Genomic DNA, 22,950 nt, shown 5'->3' on the forward strand with positions numbered 1-22,950 from the left:
TTCTGACATAAAGAGGTTGTACTGACCGTACTGTAAATAAACACTAAACAGAGCTCTGACGACCAGTTATAATCCTGCGGCGGCTTTTTACTAAGAAACGCACCGGTGTCTGAAACGGGCATCACTCTGACATGTTTGCTCCTTGTATCAATATTTTGCATTTGCCTTTTCCTTGTTACTCCAAATCCTCCTCATTTACCGTCAAATGAAATCCCATTACTAACATTTTACAGAGGAAACGGGAGCGTTTACGAACACGGGCCACCACATCCAATAAATCATAACGCAACATGTTTTGCGTTCGAGTCGGGTCTGGTCCTCGAGTGCCAGCCGCCTCACCTGCAAGCCACACTTTCCTGCATGCTCTACTTGCAATTAGGCCGCGCTTCTCCGCTGGGGAAACGCCAGCACTTTAGCATTCACCAAGGCGAGCGTTTCTGAAGCAAGTCGCTGTGCTGCATATTTTTATGTCATGTTCCCGCGCATGCTGCTCCAGTTGATATTAAACACAGTCCCATTAATTCACTAAGAGAAAATTAATCAACATGTACGCTAGTTGTCACAGCCGCTGCCACTTCAGGGCGAGAATTCTAGGCTTTCTCGCACCAGTTGAACCGACTCAATTATTTATTTTTTCGATACCACACGCCTTGCGACTTGTCTCCCTTTTCATCCTTTACACTTGATCTAAAATGTCCAAGCAGTAGTTGTTCCTCATGAGTCTCTCTCTCTCTCTCTCTCTCTGTCCTTTCATCCTATCACTCACTTTCAACTATATCATTTCCTAGGCCGTGAAAAAAAACAAACCAAAAAAAAAAAAAACACAAAGTGGCCTTTGAGATGCTACTCCTTTTTTTCTCCGTGCCAGAGCTCAGAAAACACTGCAGCAATTTCGTTTCATTGATCTAAACCTGGCCACAGCTGGTCTTGTTTGGGGCAGACTAGGGGAGGGGAAATGAGGCGCTGTTTCCCTCCCAACATGACAAGACAGCATATTACAAATTACATTCAAACCAACGCCGCACAGAGTGACTTATCAGCACCAGCATGTGGTCTATTGTTTTCAGGTGCACATATAATATAGTTCCACAACCTTGGAGTACGTGCTGATCTTCTCAGGTTTATTCTTTTCTAGCTTTTTTGGCACACAGGAAAGGACACTAGAAAAAAAAGCTATTCTGTTGGTACAACAAATGAGAAAGCTTCTGGGGATTCAGTTCGAATTCTGAACCTCTCTTAACATTTGAAGTCAGTGAAGAGAAACGGATCTGACCTATTAGCTAAGATATTAGTTCTAAAGTGACAGCAAATGCTTTGTGTCTATCATGTTAGGTGCTTAAGTGAAAAGGTTCCAGCGACGAGTCTACTTACATTACAGAGGCTTCTTCAGGTTTCAGCCAAACTGTTATGGTAAATGATCCTGCTTGTCCCAGGTTTGGAGCAGCCTGAGAAGCCAAGCAGGCACTCTGGTTTCGAAACACGAAGCTCACAGATCCAGTCTCGGAGCCCGGGCGCAAATCCTGGCTCTCACCTTTCAGACATGCGTCCGCATGCCAGTCGAGTAGGTTGGTATAGCGTGGTGTGGACGAGCGATACGGACACTCCTGGATGCAGAACTGCTGGGAGCAGGTCAGGAGGTCATCCTGAGTGCGGGCGGCCTGGCAGAAGGTGCTGCGTTCTGGCATGCCACATGTTGCCTCACTCGGTGCCACACTAACAGATTTGTAGGCTGCGATATTCTCCAGTTTGGGGAAAGAGCCCTGAGCTGCGACTGAGCCGAGGGCTGCGATAACACCCAGGGTGTACAGGAATAACATCGTCCCTTTGTGCTCAGGGAACCAAAACATGCTTGGCATTGAAAAGCGTCTCAGTGTTAAATAAATAATGATCGGTCATGCTTGGAATGACATTTTCTTTCCTTGAGAAAGGTAAGGTAGCTTAATAGCACAATGTCACAGAGGAGGCCAAAGCCCTCACATGATAGCTAGGATTTGTCCCGTGACAGTCTCTTTGGAAGACCTACAGAACAAAACAGAGAAAGGAGAGGGAAAACTTCTTAAAACTGCCCATGGCTTTCAGAATCTGGGCCCGGGCTGCACGGACACGCATTACTGCAACTACCGCAGGTGCGAGTGATATATCACAGTGAAATGAATAATAAAAAGGAATCTCTGTACAAGTGACCAAATTTAAACAAAAAATGTGCACAAGAGAGCCACCTTGTTTCGCCAAATACTTATTTTAAAGAAGCATTGGCTGAAAAAACAGGACTGTTTAGGTTACACGGGTGAATCTAACTAAGATCTATTTATTTATTTATTTATGTATTTATTTTACCCCTAGTTTTCCTCCATGTATGCTATGAGAGAACAGCGTTAAAGCTCTGGATGACTGATCGGAAGGTTGGGGGTTGAAGCCTTAGTACTGCCAAGCTAACCCTGCGCTCTGACCCCAGTTTCCTAACAGTGTAATATTCACATTTGTAAAATGTAATGTACATGTGACAAATAACTTAATCTGAACAAAGGACCCTAGCTAAAATATATAGTGGCTCAGTACATTACAGTACAGTTACCTTTAACAAAACCTGACGTATCATACACAAATAAATATTTTTTGTATAATAATTCATGATGATGTATAGGGGTTGGGGGTGTGTCTTACACTAAAATGACTGACAAGAGGACAAACACAATTCCAGACTGGAAAGCAGATTTTCAACCAGTTTTTCTTCCCTTTCAGCTTATTAATACACTAATATACACTTCCTCTGAGACAACAGTTCATTTTCAATATCTTTACCACATTATTTGTACCCATGTGCAATAAAAAAATATTGCTTATTGCACCTTTAAAATGTCCATATTATTCGTAAACCTACTGTACTACTTAAACAATTTAAATCACACACATCAACATTGCACTGGAAAACACTCGGAATAACACTGGCAGAGGGCATGACGTCACTGAAACACTTGATCACAGACTGTATTTTGAATAACCAACTGATATTTCTAATATTTAATAAATCTTTAAAATAAAACTACAAAAAGATGATGAGAAGTAGACTCCTACCTACCTTGGTGCTCGCACCGGGGACACACACTCACTCACACACATACACACACACACTTGGTGACTGAGAGCTAAAGCAGATTATAGTAAGTTTGCCATCTGTTGCGTCTCGGCTCGCCGTGTGCGGGTGTGTATGAGTGTGTGTGTGTGCAGGTTTGTGTGCGGGTGTGTGTGCAGAAGCTCCACGCAGATGAAACGCACCTGTTGATATCCGCAGCAGTGCTGTGTGCCTCTCTAAGCACCCAGCCCCTTCCCCCCCTCACCCCCCTCCTCTCCATGCCTTGGTCTCGTCCCTCTCAGCTCGAGGACGCCACTGCACGTTGCCTAGCAACCGGTGGTGGGACACACTGTCTCATTCAGGTGCTGCACTGTGTGTGTGTGTGTGTGTGTGTGTGTGTGTGTGTGTGTGTGCACCACGGGAGGTTCTAACCAACAGCATGAGGGATAATAGAGGAATACACGACTTATATGACTTACTAAGTCATGGGAACAAGATAGTATATTGCGTGGCCATGAGATACTATGTTGTGGCTACGACTTGCAGTAAGAACGTGAGGAAATGAGATTGTTCATGTCCCAGATGTGACCGGATGGTTGTTGTTTTGGAGCTACGTATGATGTATGTCAGTGAGTAAATAAAGATAATCATCCATCTAAATTAACAGTTATGAACAAAATCTATTTCATTTACTGGAGGCTAAATGCTAGGTTTGAGGTTATTAAGCTCTGGCCACGCATGATATTATTTTACTCCCACACCTTAGTAAGCCACAGAACATTTGATGAAGATGAAGATGCTTCAATATTTGACGACTACACTAATACTGCTACAATACAATACAATATGATATATTTTTATACATTTCTATACCATTTGATTTAGTTTCATACAATGCTGCAGTATAAACATAATCTGGCGATTTGATGGTACCACTTGGAGTCTGCAACACCAAGATTCGATTTAGTAGCATCTGACCATTATGTCAATAGCTTAGTTAGAATCTCAGGTGAGATTATTTAAACTAGCCTAATGACTCATGACTACAGGCTACTGTATGCAAAGTGTCTGTTATAGGCTAAATATCCTAAAGTTAATTACAGTTAAACACCCAAATATTGAAAATGTGTCTACTTTTGAAGCAACCAATTTCCATACAGTAGTTAAGTTCTTATATTTATTTACCAAACAGATTTTATTACTTGTGATCCATTTTAGATTGATGGGAGCAAAATGGCTCACCTTTTACCAATTTACCTGATTGCAGGACAGTCTGTTTGATTTGCACTTTTGGACGGGATTTAGCCAACAATATTCTGGAAGGAAGTAAAACAACAAGAAAACTGAATTGGACAGAAAAGCAGTGTTTACGTTTAGCTTTACGTTCAGGGTTTGGAGAATATTTCTTCATTCCGCCTTTTTTATCTGTGCTATAGGAACTCTTAAGCCTCTTAAAAGTCCTCCTTTCCTACTTTTAACAATTTATACCTTAGGAGCTGTTTTTAGGGCTAGGATGTTTTTTTATGAAACATTTTTATCTTTACTAAGATTTAGTCCTAAATTTAAGGGGAAATTCTGAGAAAATTTCATAAAATGTCCAAAACTTTCAGACTTAAGCAGCTTTCTCAATACGGGCCTAAGCTTCTACAGTTCTACAGTTCAGTTTTTAAGGATATACTGAATCTGATTCAATACCGTACAATATGATTTAACATCAGAAGTTGCTCCAATATTTGACAACACCACTAAAGTTACTATAATAAGGCATTGGTGGCTCAGTGGAAGGTATCTCTCCTGCCATCCGGGTTCAATGCCCACCCAATGCTCAAACCCTGGACACTTGATGTAGTGCTGGTACCAAGCTCAGATAAAATAGGAGGTTTGCATCCGGCATAAAGCGTATCTCGAGTTGTGTGCAGATCAGATGGTCCGCTGTGGCGACCCCTAGACAGGAACAGCCAAAAGACCAACAACAACTAAAGCTTTGCTTTGACCCCAGTGTCTTTCCTTTTTTTGATGCCTTTTTGATTCATTTCAATAGTTACATTATAAATGAAAATCATCATTCAGTCAGGAACTGGGAGAAAGTGTTTTACACTGGGTTGATTTTTCCAGTGTACATGTACTGTAGTGCGAGCTGCCGTGTGATGTTTATCTTAAATGATAGCTGAATCATTTATTCTAATACAGAGATTGTGTATTGATTACAATATTTCTTCCACAGCAGCACAATTAAATGTTCAAATGTGAAGGTTTATTCACTTTCCATAGCAGCACAGATATGAATATTTATGACTATAACATAAATTAGAGGTTTATATTCCATTTACATTTATGGCATTTGGCAGACTCCTGTATCCAGCGCTACTTTAATGTGCTTCGCACTTCCTCGCATTCAGTCATCACACTGTTAGAATCTACTGCAAAGCGAGTAAATCACTGTTGTAGCTTCCTGCTGAAAAACTCAGCTTAGTCCAACCAGCTACTGTACCAGCTGCCAACGCACAGGCTGAGCTGGTTAAACTGGTACACCACCACTGCCAGCTGGTAAGTGCTAGTAGATGGAAACAGTTTCTGAATTACAGCTACTAATAAAGAGAAGTTGTTTTGGGGAAAGATCTCTTCGGTAAGGCAATAAGAACATATCAAATTGTTATTAAACAATTAATAAAGTTAATCCGACGGGCCTCAGTAAATGTCAGATATTGTATATGTCTAATTTTATTCTGATTAGAAACAGAAAAAGAAAAGTCTTTGTAGCTTACCTTAGAGCAACTGTGGAGGATGCATCTTATTAACAAATATGCAATAAGCATCAATATGATAAAATTTTGATATTTGCATTTCTGTGAGAACCTGTACAGTATGGTATAGAACTTTCCCATGAATGTGCTCAAAAGCAGACTGAAATGATGGGGATTCGTCCCACATAAAAATTTCTTTAATGTGTTTTATGGTTGTTAATGTTTTATTCCAAAATTATAGCCAGCATTACCTTCTAAACATCATTTTACATCACAAAAGGCATGGTGTTGGTGAAAAGCTGTACTTTTAACTAACTACTTTTTAATGAAGTGCTTCTAATGACCTAAAGTGGCTTAGTGCACTAGCCTAATAATCAATAACTAACAACAAGGCCACAGCCAAAGAGAAGATTCCACTTGAAACATGTCAGGGCCGGAGTAACTGCAGGCCTTCTCTCTTCTGCTGGTGTTAAAACACACATCAGCACTGTTCAAATACTCTGAGGAATCAATGTCCGAGTGCACGTACTGTATGTAGTGATCCAGGTCTAGTTGATCTCTAAATCCAGATCCGGGATTATCTGTGAGTTTGTTGCATGTCATGAGTTGCATCATACCCTTGCTTCCAGGTTTTATTCTAGTAGCATTGATTTCATTTTCAAGTGTGAAAATCTCTGCTGCCCTCAAACACTAAGGCTGTTTAGAATGAAGTCCGGTATAAGAATGAGCGTTATCTTAGCTTTAGTCCACAGAGATAGCATGCAAATGAGAGGGTTACTTCTATACTTCACATTCCAGCTTCTCTAGAGACGACTCTCTCTCTCTCTCTCTCTCTCTGGCTGTTTAACCCGCTCACGTGGACCAGACACCTCTGCTAATTAATGAAGCCTGCATTCTACAAACATCAGATCTCTTTCCAAGCCAGCTCCCTGCAATGAGCTTCATTATTTACACCCCAAAGACAGTATTTTTTTTAATCAACCAGAAATGCCAAAGATGGATTTACAGGCAGACATACAATCAGACGCATTCATAAAATTTATGAAGGTCCATTTACATAAAATTCCATGCTTACAAAGGCAAGCAAATAACATGGCAGAATGGTTACAACAGTTCCCTTTTAATGTGTAATCAGTAATGCTTAGTTTATGGCTATAAATGAGACAACTTGATGTGATTATGTTTATGTTTTGCAGGGGGGCTTCACGTTACCATTTTTCTGAACTAGAGCTCTACTCATGCCTTTCTTTTTTAAAACCTATTTAAACCTAATTATAAATGTAGCTGCTCTGATCATTAATATAAGGCAGCTACTAAAGTTGCATGTACAGTATGAATGCAGTAAAGGCTTGGCACAGAGCCTACAGTGTGCATGTCCATGTCCATGAGCTGGACCTATCTTTGTCCTGGAAACTTCACACCACCTACTCAGAATAGCTGGCATTGTATGCCGTGTTTGATCACACTAGATCTGCTTGAAATAAATGCACATTGTTTTTTCTCAAAACATCCTTTCCAGCTTCTTTAGCCCCCTCTTTTTACTTCGTACCCTACACTGAGTAACTCTGCTTCTCTATTTCTCTCAGTGCTGAGGTCTTTTTAAGACACTTTGCTTTGGCTCTGCACCCAAACTGCTGTCAATGATCCCTGCCCAAGGGTTACACAAAATCTAACACAGTTTCATGCATTTTATTTCTTAAGCCATACATGTAGTATCTGTACTTAACGGCAAAATATATCATGATTCTGTCTCTATAAACTGCAGGTGAACATTATTCTGCTGTTCAGCACTATGGATGCAGTCCTTAGGGTCACGGTGAGAAATCCCTCGCTTGCTGATGATACATCCCATCATATTAACCTCCTTGCCCTGCCAGAGTAAAAAAAAAAAAAAAAAAAAATCTACAACTGTGCACTAAAGCTGTAGCTAAAATCAGACTTCATCAGTCACCAGTCAGCATTTTTACAAACCAGTTGGAGAGGTTGGACTTCCCTGGTAGTTAAAATTGAATTTTTTACATTTCTGTACTTTATTGATGCACAAATATATATATAAAAAAGTGCAAAGTATATATATATATATATATATATATATATATATATATAAATAATATAATATAAATATAATATAAATATTTTATAGCTATATATATATATATATATATATATATATATATATATATATATATATATAAACCATGATGCCCACCAGGTTCCCACCAGTGAATGGCAGCATCCTGGCTTGTGGGATGCCTCATAGCCATTGGACAGAACCTACATCAGATTAGTGAGTTTTGGTGACCATGTCATGGAGGATTATACTCCAGTTTATCCTTCTGCCCCAACCCTCTTGGTACAGGGCCATTGTAGTGGTGGAATAATTAAACTGACTACCCAGGACTCCAGTGATAGGAGCATATTTTCCCATGGCCCCATCACTCCTGACACAGGTGGTACTTGCTAGGTCCTGCCTCATGGTGCAGGCAAACTACTTAAAAGATCTTGAGTCCCATGGATGTTTGGAAATTTCATGTAGGCCACCTGTTACCAAGAGACTTTCTGTAACAAGTACCAATACCTCCAGTATTTAGAAAAAAATTCTGACTCTGGGTGCTGCAGTCGTTTCCGTGGTCTTGTTAAAATTAACAGATTTTCGAGATAAAAATAGAGAAAGCATCTTTTTAGGTTGTGTGTGGTAGCTAACTGTTCTTGTGGGCTTTTTAGCAAAGTTAGATAATGCCATGCCAAATTTTTGAATCTTTTGAATCTTTGAATCACAGTGCCAAACTACTTTAAATAGAGAAGAAGCAAAAAATTAAAACATCAAAGTCAAACGTAGATACACAGCTCTGCATCGATCAGAAGAACAGACAACCCACAAAGTTCTAACCACAAAGTCCTCGGAGAGTCCAAACTTCCATAATTTCACATGATTAATATACCTACTGTAACAAGTACCTCGTTGTTACTTTGTTTGATTCAATTTTTATTTATTATTTAATAAATATATGTCAATTTGTTTGGCCTAGTGATGTGGTGGCTTCAAATTTCATACTTCCACCCCTCCCATCTCATCTTTTATTTATTATTTAGTCATGTCTGGGTTGGTTTATTGGGCCTTTTTATTTTCCTATTTCCCTATTTCTTTTCCAACAGTCATGACTCACTTTAAATAATGATTGAAGTCAATTATTTATTGAATGATTATTTATGTTTATTATCCATGTATGATTTTAAGATTCCTATATAATAATTTAACTTATTTATGGTTAAAATCAAGGATTAATTTCAGAGTATATTACTTTAATTATTATTGATTTCATGACTGATCAGTAAATTTTGACTTATGATATAATTCTATTTTTGAATCATAGTTTATTCTTTAACCTTAATGATTTAATTTAATTATTGACAATATGCATATTCTATACATATATGGATTAGTACTTATCAACACAATCATTGTTAATTACCTTTGGTTATATGGTGTAATATACAGTAATTAGTTATAATATCATTATTAAGTTATTATAAGAGTTATATTATTTTAGGTTTTATTAAGGTATTTTCCTTAATGTATGGTACTGCAACATAAGTTCTTACTTCAAGCAAATCGTTGTTCAATTTTGATTTAGAATTGATTAAGTTATTTTGTAGGCATTTTGTTCTTTATCATAGCCCATTGGCAGCACAGATCATCTCTGAGAAGGATTTTGGTAATCAGTAAATGATTTTATTATTGAATATTGATTGTTGATTCCTATGTTTGTTCTTTGCTTGTTCTTAGCTCTTAAAAAGGGAAGGCTGACCATCTACGTATGTTCTGTATCAGGGCAAAAACGGAACCAAAAATTATTCTACTTTTCCATTTCATGTTGTCTGCATTTAAAGTTTCTTATTTACTCTTTATGTCATCGGGTCATTCTTTAGTTATGCTCCTTGCTCACACTCTTAGTTTTCTATGCTTTTCTACTAGATTAAGGAAAAAAGAGTATAATAATATACAATATGAATGTTAGTATTATTAGTATATTGTTAGTTTAGATATTACATTATGTTATATTGTTACTTATTAACATTTTGTTTTAAATCTGTCCCTGCCTCCTGCCCATGTATTTTCTATTTCCCCAATTTGAGTGCCTGCAGACCCTGCTCTTTTTTTATATGATTTTTTCACAGAGGCCTTCTGGGTATTTGACATTAAACTTACTTCAAACTGGACATTGGCTTACTTAGAGTACTAAAATACTAAAATATAATTGAAATTTAATTACTCCTGTAACAAAGCTAATGAATGTGTTTGTGTGAGCTGAATAAGAAAATAAATGTGTGTAAGTGTGTGTGTGTGTATATGTGTGTGTGTGTGTGTGTGTGTGTGTGTGTGTGTGTGTGTGTGTGTGTGAGAGTGTGTGTGTGTGTGTGTAACCAAGTAACCAAGAGCAAGCTTATCTAGTTCATTGTGCTAAAAGGAGCCGTGAATGCGCTGCCACTTGGGCCACAGTTTGGGAGTCTGGGAGTGACCCAAATACTGTACAATTCTCCAAATAGCCTGCATGTGTTTGGATTGTGGGAGGAAACTGGAGTACCCAGAGGAAACCCAGCAAACAAAGGGAGTACATGTAAGCTCTACACACACACATCCACCTGAGGCAAAAATCAAACCCTGATAACCACTAACGATTAAGCCGTGTGGCCAACATTCAGATAAAAAATATTAAAAACAAATTAAAGAAAATGCATTTTGCATTTTGGAGAACCCAAGAGAATGTTTATGTACAGTATAATGCTCCAGTCTTGGGGTTCAAAGACTCACCATCAAGACCAGCATTTTTCAGGAGATTAGCTGGGACCTCATAAACAGCCTCCAAGATGTCCAGATCTCACTTTGAGAGTGAGATTTTTCAGCTTTTGGATAAACACTATGGGTATCAAAAATGAGCTTCACATAGTAAAGTGTTGTAACAAATATGAAGTGTGTCATACACTAATTCTGCAAAATCTCAATCCTGGTTATGACTCTAAAAGACGATCAGGTCTTAAGTTTCTGTTTCTCGCTCTGCATCACTGTGAAGAAAGCCTGAGAAAAAGTGAGAAAACATCAAATCTCTGGTGTCTCTCTACCAGAGAGAGCGGAAAGGAATCTTCCTCTTTGCATGTTGTTAGGAATTGGGTCTACACATTTTTTCTCTGCTTCTGCACAAACATCTTTGCCCAGGAGACTTCAGGGGAGTGAGAGACCTGCGAAAGGCCATTACCACAGTGCAGTGTGGCCCATCAGCAGAGCTGGACCCAGGAGACACCCGCACTGACGCTGACAAATAAATCAGGAGGATTCTGTGACAAAATGCATCAGGGTGAACCTGCACACTTTACCACTTCACAGAGGAAGATGGAACAATCGTTCCTATGGATAAAAAAAATGTAAAGATTTGGAATGGGAATAAGCTCTTTTTTTCTCCTGTAGTGCCAAGAACACGAATGAAGCAGAAAATCTGTTTAGTGGCTTGAAATTTGTTAAGATAGACACGCATGGATATGTTAGAGGTACAGAGTTACTGTAGGGCAAAGCGGCGTTACAAGAGCCGTGGAGCACTTTTAGCATCTTGCAAGGTTAATGAGAACAGTCTTCAGTGACTGAAATGCTCAAGTAGCTTTTATTGTATCATAATAATGAATGAACGGTATGAAGATAAAATAAAATAAATGAACTCCGAAGCCATGAGTAAAACGTATGTGCGGCGCACAGCTATTAAAACGGAGGTGGAAAGAAATATCTCAGAGCCGCCGCTACCTTCTCTAAGTGACGTCCTTTCCTTTTTTTTTTTTTGAAAAATATTTGCCTGCAGGTCACTGCTCCGTCTTTTAAAGGTTTAAACGTTTTTGCTACAGAACATTAAATATCTCGGCATTATAGGCTTGTATTAGAAGAAGATGATTTTATGGCACATGTTATCTTTAGCGTTCCTCTCCAGTCATTCCGTCGACTGCAGACGTCCGACGTGGCCTACGACAGAGTATATGCTGTCACTCACTTCGAGCTTCGGCTGTCAGAATCATGTAAAAGCGCGTCCCATCCGACGCTTAATATTGCCCGTGGCTTAGTCTTGCCTTCTTCTTCGTCCATAGTGCCGCCATGCTGAGTTAGTCACTTATGACTAAGTGACGGGACTGTGCACGTGTGTGTGTGTGAGAGAGTGAAAAAGAGAAAGAGAGAGAGAGAGAGAGAGACCATGTCATCAGTGTAGAGTGTTGTCTTACATCAATGTGTCTGCTCGGCAGCCTGAGGGCTTAGCGGCTGATTACTTTCTGAGTGCACATGCCTCAAACGCTGCATCAAGTTGTCAGGGACTCTTTTCACGTCCCCCATTTCTCTTCCCCCCTTTCTGAGACAATAATATTGTAACCGCAGCAGAATGAAGTGTGGCTGTGTGAGACGGCAGATGGAAGACACTCCCCAAAGACAAAAAAAAAGGCTGCAGTGGAAGAAAATTATCTTCTTCATTTGTTACTTCGCATCACAATTGCAATCGAACACATTTAGGTTACTTTACTAGGTCTTGTCTCGATGTCGGACAAGGTGGATTCGGGATTTGATATCAAGCCCAGTCAGGACTAAGATTGCGTATGGTTTGAGTTTTTTATGATACCAGTGACAAATCAGTTCTTTTGAAAGGGTACTGGTCCTTGATCATTGAAAAAAAAAGAGTCACAAAAAAATAGTGGATAACATTAAAGAACGGACAAACAATATATTAAAAGTTTAAAGTATATATCCATTTAAGAAAATATGAAACATATTAAATGGGCAATAATTTAACACCATTAACAGTAAAAAAAGTTGGTATTCTACAAAACAGCTTCAACTTTCAGCAATTCTTTTGCAGAAATATGACCATAATTGTCTTATCTGGTAAACCATGACACCTCTCCTGAATTTGCTGGAGTCGGAGGGACCAGGGCAGGGGACACACACACACACTGCCAGTTGATGTCCACAAGCTGTTGAACATGGTACATCCCTCTGCTTTTAACTTGACCCTGTGTGTCCTCACATGTTTTTTTGTTTTTTTTTAGATTTAACGTGTTTCCTTCTTTACATGCAATTGTTAAAAGATGTTTGTTGCACATCACAGTGTCGGAAGCCTTTGTTGTGAAAAACAGCCACACTTTAATACGTTTAGCTTTAGGCAGTTCAATTTAAGCGTGCTTAGCTTAGCTTAGCGAGGTAAAGCTACCTGCTGCAGTTAGAGCAAGTGTAAGTTTTACATTAACAAAAATAGTCTCATTTCCAGAGTTGTGCTTTTAAGTTGGAATGTGAAAACAACATGGACACTTGCGTTACTACAAAATATTAGCTGGATTTATATAATTTGTGCTTTCTGACTCAAGTTTGCATATATTTTCCCAATCTGGAAATTACTTTTCAAGGGCAGTGATGCGTCTTCATGGGAAGATGAGAAGGAAACGGGGGGGACGGTGGGGGGGGGGGGGGGGGGGGGTTGGGGCGTGAGCATATTCTACCCATGGGAGCATCCTGCTCCATGAAGTTGGATTCTGTGGCGTTGTGCATCTCAGAGAGGTTTCCAGTTTCTGGTTTGTTCTCTCTGTCTGTCCATTGGACTGTGGATGGTAACCCAACAACAGGCTAGGCATAGCGCAGATGAGTCTGCAAAAGGCCTTGCAGAAGTGTGCAGAAAACTGCGGTCCCTTGTGAGAAACAATGTCAACAGGAAGTCTTTGGAGTAAAAAAACGTGGAGGACGGCGGCATTGGAGAAACGATCAACTATGGTCATAATGCAAAAGTTCCCCTGTGAAGTTGGGAGTCCTGTAACGAAATCAAGGGCAATGTGAGATCAAGGACGGTGAGGGATGGGGAGTAGTTCAAGGAGGCCTGCTGGAGGTTGGTTGGGTGACTTGTTTCTTAAACATATCTTGCATGCTGCCACAAAACCAAAAATATCCTCCGTAATAGTTGCCGTATAGGCAGTTGAAAGGAACATTGCTTGGGCCTGGTTCTTGCTCCAGGGTATGTCTAACCAGGACTTCAATGTCCTGCTGGGTGGGGCAGCCACAAGGCAGTGTGGAGGATGCTTTTAGTACGGGAATATTTCTGGGGCAATGAGAACTGTCGAGAATGAGCATCTGGCTTGGTGTTCTTAGAACTTGGGCAGTAGGATATGGTAAAATTAAACTTTGAGAAAAATAAGGACCAGTGGTCTTGATGGGCATTTACCCTTTTGGCTGATTTTAAGTATTCAAGGTTACTGTGGTCAGTCCAAACCAGAAAAGGATGCTGAGCCCCCTCCAACCAACGTCTCCACGCTTCAAGGGCTAGCTTAATAGCTAGGAGCTCTCGGTCCCAAATGTCATAGTTCCTTTCTGCAGGAGTGTGTCAACAAGAAAAAAGTAACAGGGATGCAGCTAGCCTCGTTCTCAGGAGCGTCTACCTCATCCACCTCAACTTGTCCTGAAGTGTGCAATTGAGCATTGTTTGTGCAAATGTGAAATATGTGTGCAAGTGTGTGCAAATGTGCTATGTCCATGATTGTCCAGTCTACCGTGCGAAGGGGTGTGTGCACAAATAAATAATGTCCATGAGTGTCCATTTCTGTGCAATGTTGCAAAAACGCAGAGATGATTACTCTTGTGTGTTAATCTGGTTGAGAGACCGCATTGCCTGCGGGAAGAAGCTCCTTCTCAGTCTCTCTGTGTTGGCCTTCAGGGAGCGAAAGCGCTTTCCTGACCACAACAGAGAGAACAGTCCATTGTTGGAATCCTTCAACAGGTCCTTCACGATCTTCCTGGCCTTGGTCCAGCACCGCTTGCTGTAGATCGAGTGCAGATCAGGGAGCTCGGTGCGAATGGTGCGCTCAGCTGAACGCACAACCCTCTGTAGAGCTCGTCAGTCCTGCATGGTGCTGTTCCCGAACCAGGTTAGGATGTTTCCCGTCAGGATGCTCCCTATAGTGCAGGAGTAAAAGTTCTTAAGCACCTTGGAGGGCAGTCTAAAGTCTCTCAAGCGCCTGAGGTGGTAGAGACGCTGCCTGGCCTTTTTACCACAGTGTTGATGTGGCAGGACCATGTCAGGTGCTGCATGATTTGAACACAGAGGTATCGGAAGTTGTCCACTCTCTCCACTGGGCTCCGGTTAAGGATGGGGGTCTGGTAGTTCCTCTCCTGCTTTGTGCTAAAGTCTACTATCAACTCCTTTGTCTTGCTAATGTTCAGGAGGAGATTGTTCTTCTGGCACCAGTTCTCCAGATTTCCAACCTCCTCCAGGCAGGCTGTCTTGTTGTTGTCAGAGATCAGGCCCATTACGATGGTGTCGTCAGTAACTTAATGAAGGTGGTGGAGTTCATAGTGGCTATGCAGTCATAGGTGTACACTGAGTACAGCAAGGGGCTCAAAACACAAACCTGGGGGGCTCCAGTGCTGAGAGTGAGGGCGGCTGAGACATGTCCGCCCATCCTTACTGCCTGTGGTCTGCCAGTTAGGAAGTTGAAGATCCACTGACACAGTGATGAGCTGAGTCCCAGGTGCTCCAGCTTCGTGGTGAGTGTGGAGGGAATTAGGGTATTAAATGCTCAACTCCAGTTTCCTCCCATAGCGCTGCTTCGCTTCTTTCACCGCCTTCCACACGATATACGATGCAGCCTTGTACAATTCCATGTCCCCCGACGAGATCTCAGAGCGTCGCAAATGGTTTTATCCACCCACGGCTTCTGGTGAGGAAACATTCTAATAGTCTTTTTCTCCACAGAATAATCCGCTAGTTTCCAGATAAATCCCACAACCGCTTCTGTAAACACGCTAACGTCATCAGAGCTGTTTTGGAACATGTCCCAGTCTGCATCATCAAGTGCATCCTGTAACGCGGCCACCGATTGGTCCGTCCAGCGCGTGACCTCCCTCTGAACCAGAACTTTCTGTTTCAGCCTTTGTTTGTATTTTGGCATGAGGAAGATGGCAGCGTGGTTGGATTTACCAAACGGTGGACGAGATTGTACCTTGTAGCCGTCCTTGACTGTAGTGTAGCAGTGGCCCAGTGTCCTTTCGCCCCTGGTGGGGCAAGTGATGTGCTGATAAAAGTTCGGTGCTGTGTCTGGTGCTGTGTGAGTGCCTCATGCAGGTCGCATAAAGCAATGTCCTTGTCCACTTGTGGTGGAATGTAAACGGCGCTAATTAAGACTGATGTATACTCCCGAGGTAGATAAATAGAATGACACATGATGGACAGTAGTTCCATGTCTGGTGCATTGCAGTGTCTGGAGCGTGTAAGAGGAGCAACGCTTGCGCTGTTGCACCAGCTGCTGTTCACCATTAAACACACGCCGCCTCCCCCTGACTTCCCCGAATCCCGTATCCTGTCCATGTGGTGAACCATGAAGAACTCGGCCGGCTGGATGGCTTGGTCCGGCACCGCTGGGTTCAGCCATGTTTTGGTGAAGCAGAGGAGATTGCAGTCCCGAATGTCTCTCTGAAACTTTACCCTGGCCCTGAGGTCATCGAGCTTGTTCTCCAGTGACTGTACATTGACGAGCAGGATGCTAGGCAGAGGTGTGTGGTGTGCACATGCTCTCAGCCTGTTCCTAATGCCGCCTTGTCAGGAAGAGGCTGACAATTTCCCCTGGAATTGGAGAAAGGGGTCTGGGATGGAAAGGATGGGTGCCGAAGTGAACCTCCGTTGGAGGTTAGTAAAGGACACTCCTGCCCTTGCATTCCACTGAAAGGGAAGCTTTGAACCTTGGAGGGCTCCATCTGGATCTTAGAGAGAGAAATTACAAACCCCAGAAAAGACATGGATTTCTGGTGAAACTCACACTTCTCTGCCTTGACAAAAAGTTTTTTCTCCAGCAATACCTGTAATACCTGGCAAACATGGGTAACATGTTCATCGTTGAAGTGAGAAAAGATTAAAATGTCATCAAGGTAGACAAACACACACATTCAGAACGTTCCTTTAAGACATCATTTATCAACGTCTTGGGTTACTCTGCTGTAATCTTGTTTCCTGAAAAAGCGGGAATGAGATGCTTGAAAACACTATGGGAACGCTTTGTACGCGACCGGTTGTTAAAGCATGTGTGTCAAACACGCCAAAAACTTTGGCATATGTATTACCTCAGTCAGGTGACATCATTTAATTGGGTGCACCTGCAGGTTATAAATAGGCATGAACCAGAAACATTCTCACTTTTCCAGGGAACAGGGTTACTGCAAAGTAACCCGAGACGTTTCCTTTCAAAAGCTACACTCGATGCTGTGTGAAAACGCTATGGGAACGTGAATACCATTGCCGCCCCACTGCAAGTGTCTGGACCCCCAGTGTTGTGTAGTGTGCGAACAATAGCCAAGGAGGTCTCAGACATAACTTTGGGATGCTGGTATGCTGAGTAGCATGGACATCAAAACTCTAGAGTCTGACAAATGTGTGCGGAAAGGACCAACTTGCTGCATCACACACTTGCTGCAAGGGGACACCTCTTGCATGTGCAATTAATAAAGCAATTGCCCTGATCGAATGAGCCCTGAATCCTTGAGGTGAAGTGTGGCAATACCATCTCTCATCCAATGTGACAATGTTTGTCTAGTGGCAGCCGCCCTTCGGCTGCAGCCCATAACATATAAGAACCTGCTCTGATTTACGCCACTGGCTAGTGCGGTGGATGTACTATAAATCTGAAGAGCACAAACTGGACACAGTAAGTAAAGTCTTTTCTGCTCTGGAGCTGTAAATGGCGGAGGACAGAGGCTTCGAGAACAACTGGGTGCATAGTCAAGAATGGAACCTTCGGAAAATGGTTGGGGTGAGGATGCAGAATAGCTTTGACTAGCCCAGGGGCAAAGACTAAGCAAGATTGGGAGGCTGACCAAGCCTGCAAATCTCCAATTCCCTTCAGAGAAGTAAAGAGACAATGAGACAAACCATCTTAACCCTTAGGAGTCTGACTTGCCGCCGGTGGCAAAAAGTTAATTTTTTTCTGGTAACCGTGAAAAGAGTTTAAAATGCTCCGTCATGTTTAATCATACACATCGGTGTAGTACATCATTTGAATCTGTAAAGGGTCTACTTTTATTCATGTATACTCACAATATCCACAAAACACAAAACATTGTGCTTTTGTAAAATAAAGAAAATAAACAGGTTGCGCTTTCAGCCGTCTCAGTCTCCGCAAAAATCTTTTTGAAACACGTCACTAAAATGAACTGAAACTCTGCGAATACTGCACAGACACACATGAGAAATATATCTATAGATAGCTTAATGGGTCTTCTTTTAAATGATGCAATTCACATTGAAAACAAATATCTTTAGTTTATGTAATCCGTATTGAACCAAGGAGAGGCACAGAATTTCTGTCGCACTTCATTATCCGCTAATGACCCGAGGCAGGACACGCCCACACGTCAATTACACTGAAAACAGTCACAGGGTGACATACGAGGCCACGCCCCCCGGACAACAGATTGAAAAACACACAGACCGGCTTGAAAACACTCAGATTCAGTGAGTTTTCTGCACGTTTGGAAGATGGCACGCGCTACACAGCCGAGGAAGCTCTTCAGATGATTTTGGGCAGTAAGGAGGAGTTAACATTTACCTCAGGAGAAGACTGTGTGACTCCGGCGACGAACGGGAGCATTTTGAGGAGAGAACAGATCCAGCAGAGGACATTGAAGCAAGCTGCTATAACAATGGGTAAGTTATTAAGTCTTATATAACTCTTATTCTTATAATATTAAACTAATATTAGTAAATATTTCCCTCACTTCAGCTAGCTCGTGTCAGCTTGTGTGACACATTGGCTTTCAATGCCATTTATATAGTTTAGTGTAGCATGTAGATAACACTGCTAACAGGCTGCCTTATGTAGCGAACATGTTATTTCCCGGTGGCTAAGCTAATGTCTTATGAAATTTACAGATGTTTATAAATGTTCTAATGTTTTACACCTTGTTTTGGATAGCTTTGGATTATGGTTGCTAATATATATTTGGATCCATTTTGGTTAGCCTATAACACTGCTATCGGTAATGTTATTTAGCACAAACAAGCTAGTTCCAGTTGGCTAAAATACTTATGTAACTAAGAGATGTTTATGAATATTTCTGTGGTGTAAATGTTAATAATGCCGTTTGTTAAGCTTGTATTTACAAATACCTGTTTAGAATGTGTTAAATATGTGTGTAAAGCATGTGTTTGTTAATGCCTCAGGTGTAAGTGTTTGAGATGCACTACATGGTTTATGGCCCATCAACAGATATTTGTCTAGTCTATTGTTCATCAACAGACACAGAGGGGCACAAAATGTATACACTTCATACCTATTAAGCGTCCCTACCTATTAATTGCACATCCATTTATTCTGGACAGTATAGGCTAACTTTTTTATTTATATATTTGTTTTTAGGAATGTGTCTACCTCACCCTTGCCTTCACCAGCACCTCACATCAGGACACGCAAGCGCCGTTTAGTTTTAAGCGCAATTGAGAATCATACTGAGTAAGTGCACATATATGTGTATATATCTATGTGATAATAATGTACAATAGTTTATTTTGTGTTATCAGCATGCTTATGGGTTTTTTTTGTTTGCTTTTTTTTAATAGTGAATATGATCAGCCACCTGTCCCCAAAAAAAAGCAAAGGCAACCAAGATACAGGCAACGTCATGGAAAACGCAGACTGATTATGACATGGTTCCACAGGCTCTGCGATTCCTGCCCGAACGGGAACCTGGACCACAACTGCCATCTGCTAAATCACATTCTCAGGAAGGACTGCCCTCGGAATGCAGATAATTCACTCTCAAAAAAGTCTGCCAGGGTATCCGTCAGGTGGATTCGGGATGGACCTCTTGTATTTGTGAAGTGAATGGAGATACGAGAAGTATCTGTCTGTTCTACCATCCATGTTGCTTATACAGAAGACACAGTGAAAAGGGGGGTGAAATTACAAGGTACATGGACTACAAAGACATTTCCATGTCCTGAACCTGTGACTGCATACAACCGGCACATGGGTGGCGTTGATCTCTCTGATCAGCTATCTGATCTATCTGATAGGGCCAGGGGTAGCTTAGTGGTTAAGGCATTGGACTACGGTTCGGAAGATCCCAGGTTCAAACCCCACAACCACCAAGTTTCCGCTGTTGGGCCCTTGAGCAAGGCCCTTAACCCTCAACTGCTCAAATGTATAATGAGATAAAAATGTAAGTCGCTCTGGATAAGAGCGTCTGCCAAATGCCTAAATGTAAATCAGCTGTTACAGTACTACACTGCACAGCACAAAACAATGAAGTGGTACAGAAAGATTTTTCTACACTTCTTGGACAAAGAGCTTTGTGATCAGGAAGTAGCACCAAAACGGACAAGTAGTGACCATGTATCATTTCCAGGAGCTGAATTGGCCTTGGATACCAGAGATGTTGCCACTGCTGGTTGCAGGTTATGTGCTCATTGCAAAGCAGTGCGTGGCAAGTGGCAAAAAACACCTGGAAAATGCCAGGCATGCAATGTTCCCCTGTGTCTTCAGTTGAACAGGAACTGCTTTCAAGAGTGGCACAGGGATGTGACTATAAAAATCATACACCCATTTTATCTTTCACTGTTCCTGTTTGCACAATTTGCCTTTAAATGTCCAGGTTTTCAGCTTTTATTTTGCATTATTCCTGTTGCAGTTTAATCCTGCATGGATGTTTTTGCACAGTTTATATTCTACACTGTTTTTGGTTTGCACCATTTTACCATGAATGTTGTTTGCACTTTTTATTTATTTTGAACTGTTTCTGGAATTTTTGCAAGTGAACCTTAAGTTATTCTAAATAATCCACAAACAAAGAAATATGTTTCTGTCTTCTAATTATTTTCTTGTAACACTTTCCTCTGTGTAACACTTTCTACATACCTGACTGAAAGGGGTAATTATACAGCTCTTTGTCTTCTCTGGTGTGAATTACAGCATTATTCATGATCATTCACGTCTCCTCGCATACTGCCTTTCTAAACAAAAAGTGTCTTAGAAAATCTAAATGAATGTATTGTTTACTGTAAATGAGTGAGGGAGGTGATTGTCACATCATTTTGAAGTAAAACCTCTACATTATAAGATCCAGGTCACAAAAGTCTTGTGCACAAATGTCATGAATGTGTTTTGTGGTTAAATTTCAGTGAGTTGTTTTTTGGATTATTTAAAAAAATCACGCATAACTGTTTTTTTTCTCCAATATACAAACTTGTACATACATGCTGCTCATATGTTATTGTTGCCCAGTTTGTGCTGAATAAAATGATATCAGACTTTAGACATTTATATGTTAAAGTAACAGAAAAATACACAAATATCAGGACACGTCAGGGCTCCAAAACACTGTCAGACTCCTAAGGGTCAGAAGCAAGGGTTAAGGGTCAAAAGCATTTTGACTCTAGTGGTTCAAAAGGGGGTGTCAACCAACCCCTCTGGCACAATAGCTAGATCCCAAGAAGGGAGTAGAGTGGGCGATCCCAACCGTTTAGTTCCACGAATAAAGCAGGCAACTAAAGGGTGCTTTCCACAGAAACCCCATCAGTCAGAACATAAGCCGGATTAGCGGCTACGTACAGTATGTTTTGAGAATACTAGGGCATGAGCCTGAGGTCAATTTTCTTGTAGCAAATCCAGCACTGAAACAATTTGGCAGTGGACTGGGTCTACATGTTTTACTATGCACCAATTTTTTAATACACTCCATTTAAGGGGAATAGTTTCTTTTAGTGGAGGGAATCCTAGCACTTAGTATAGTTTCAATTACACTGGCTGGAAGACCAGCCTCTCTTTACGGGTCCCCCTCAGGGGCCAGACGTTAGGGTAGAAGAGCTCGGGCCAGGGATGAAATGTCGTCCCCTGCGCCTGAGAGAGAAGCTCCCTCCTCACAGGAGAAATATTAGATCTAAACACCACACACTGGTCGGCCAATGGGGCACTATCAATACAAGGCATAAGTCTTGTTGACGGATCTTCGGCAGGACTCCCGAGAGCAGAGCTATGGGAGGAAATGCATAAGACGCAGTCTGGGCCACGTATGGGCCATCGCCTGATTACTTTAGGGTGGGGTTTCCAAACCCCGTGTGTCACAGTTTGCCTGAACAGCAAGTCTGCTCACATATTAATATGCCCTGGAATGTAAATCGTCCTGAGGGACAGGAACTTGCCCTGTGCCCAAAAGCAAAATCTGGTGCGATAGCTTTTCTCAGCGGCGTGAGCACAGTCTGACCAGGCAATTATTGATGAGACTACAGAGTGTTGTCCACCCGCACTAGGACATGGTAGCCTCTCAGCTGCTGGAGGAAGTATTTCAGGGCCAGAAATAGAGTCATCATTTTAAAACAATTGATGTGCCATGCGAGAAGCTGACCTCTCCAGATCCCTTGGGCTGGACGGCCATCTAAGACCAGACCCCAGCCCGTGAGAGAAGCGTCTGTCGTAGCAGTTTGCAATGACAACACGGACCTAGAGTGGGACCCAGTGTCAAAAACCAGGGTCTGAACCACATAGAACGGGTTATTACACTTATTGCCTCTGGGGATTGGCCCTTGGATGAAATCCCCTGGCTTTTAGCCACAACTTAAGCGATCTCACGTGCAGAAGGTCCATGGGTATCACCGTGGAAACAGCTGCCATGAGACCTAACACTCTCTGAAAGTAGTAAAAGTTACTTTCTGGTAGGGATGCACCGAAATGAAAATTCTGGGCCGAAAACGAAACCGAAATTTTTGGATGCACTTGGCCGAAAACCGATACCGAAACCGAAAATGGCTTCATTAAAAAACATGTTTAAAATATTTTCTTTTTGTTTGTATTAAAAAAATGTTGCATATTGCAACTTTGCTGTCCTCATCTGAAACTTTGAAGTGCTTCCAAACCACCGACATACTCCGTGTTTGATGCGTAATGACAGCGCGAACGAGACGGGAGGATGGGAGAGGCGTGGCGACAATTTCGGCTTTTATTTTCGGCGCTTTCTTACGTTTCGGCCGAAACCAATAATGCTATTTCGGCCGAAAATTTTCGACGGCCAAAATTTCGGTGCATCCCTATTTTCTGGCCTAGCTTGATCTTCTTTGGGGTATTGAGAATGGATTCGACACACGC

At 41.5% G+C, this 22,950-nt stretch overlaps 1 protein-coding gene across 1 annotated transcript in view; it reads right to left on the reverse strand.

The window, feature by feature from the left end:
* Window positions 1–1,847, reverse strand: part of ush2a (Usher syndrome 2A (autosomal recessive, mild)) — a 213,367-nt gene extending 211,520 nt beyond the window's left edge. Inside the window, exon 1 of the mRNA XM_053509206.1 lies at window positions 1,372–1,847. Coding sequence (XP_053365181.1) covers window positions 1,372–1,847 — 476 coding nt within the window. The remainder of the gene's footprint in view (window positions 1–1,371) is intronic.
* Between the last annotated feature and the right edge of the window lie 21,103 nt (window positions 1,848–22,950).

This window comes from Clarias gariepinus, chromosome 13, assembly GCF_024256425.1.
Source record: "Clarias gariepinus isolate MV-2021 ecotype Netherlands chromosome 13, CGAR_prim_01v2, whole genome shotgun sequence".
Taxonomy (NCBI): domain Eukaryota; kingdom Metazoa; phylum Chordata; class Actinopteri; order Siluriformes; family Clariidae; genus Clarias; species Clarias gariepinus.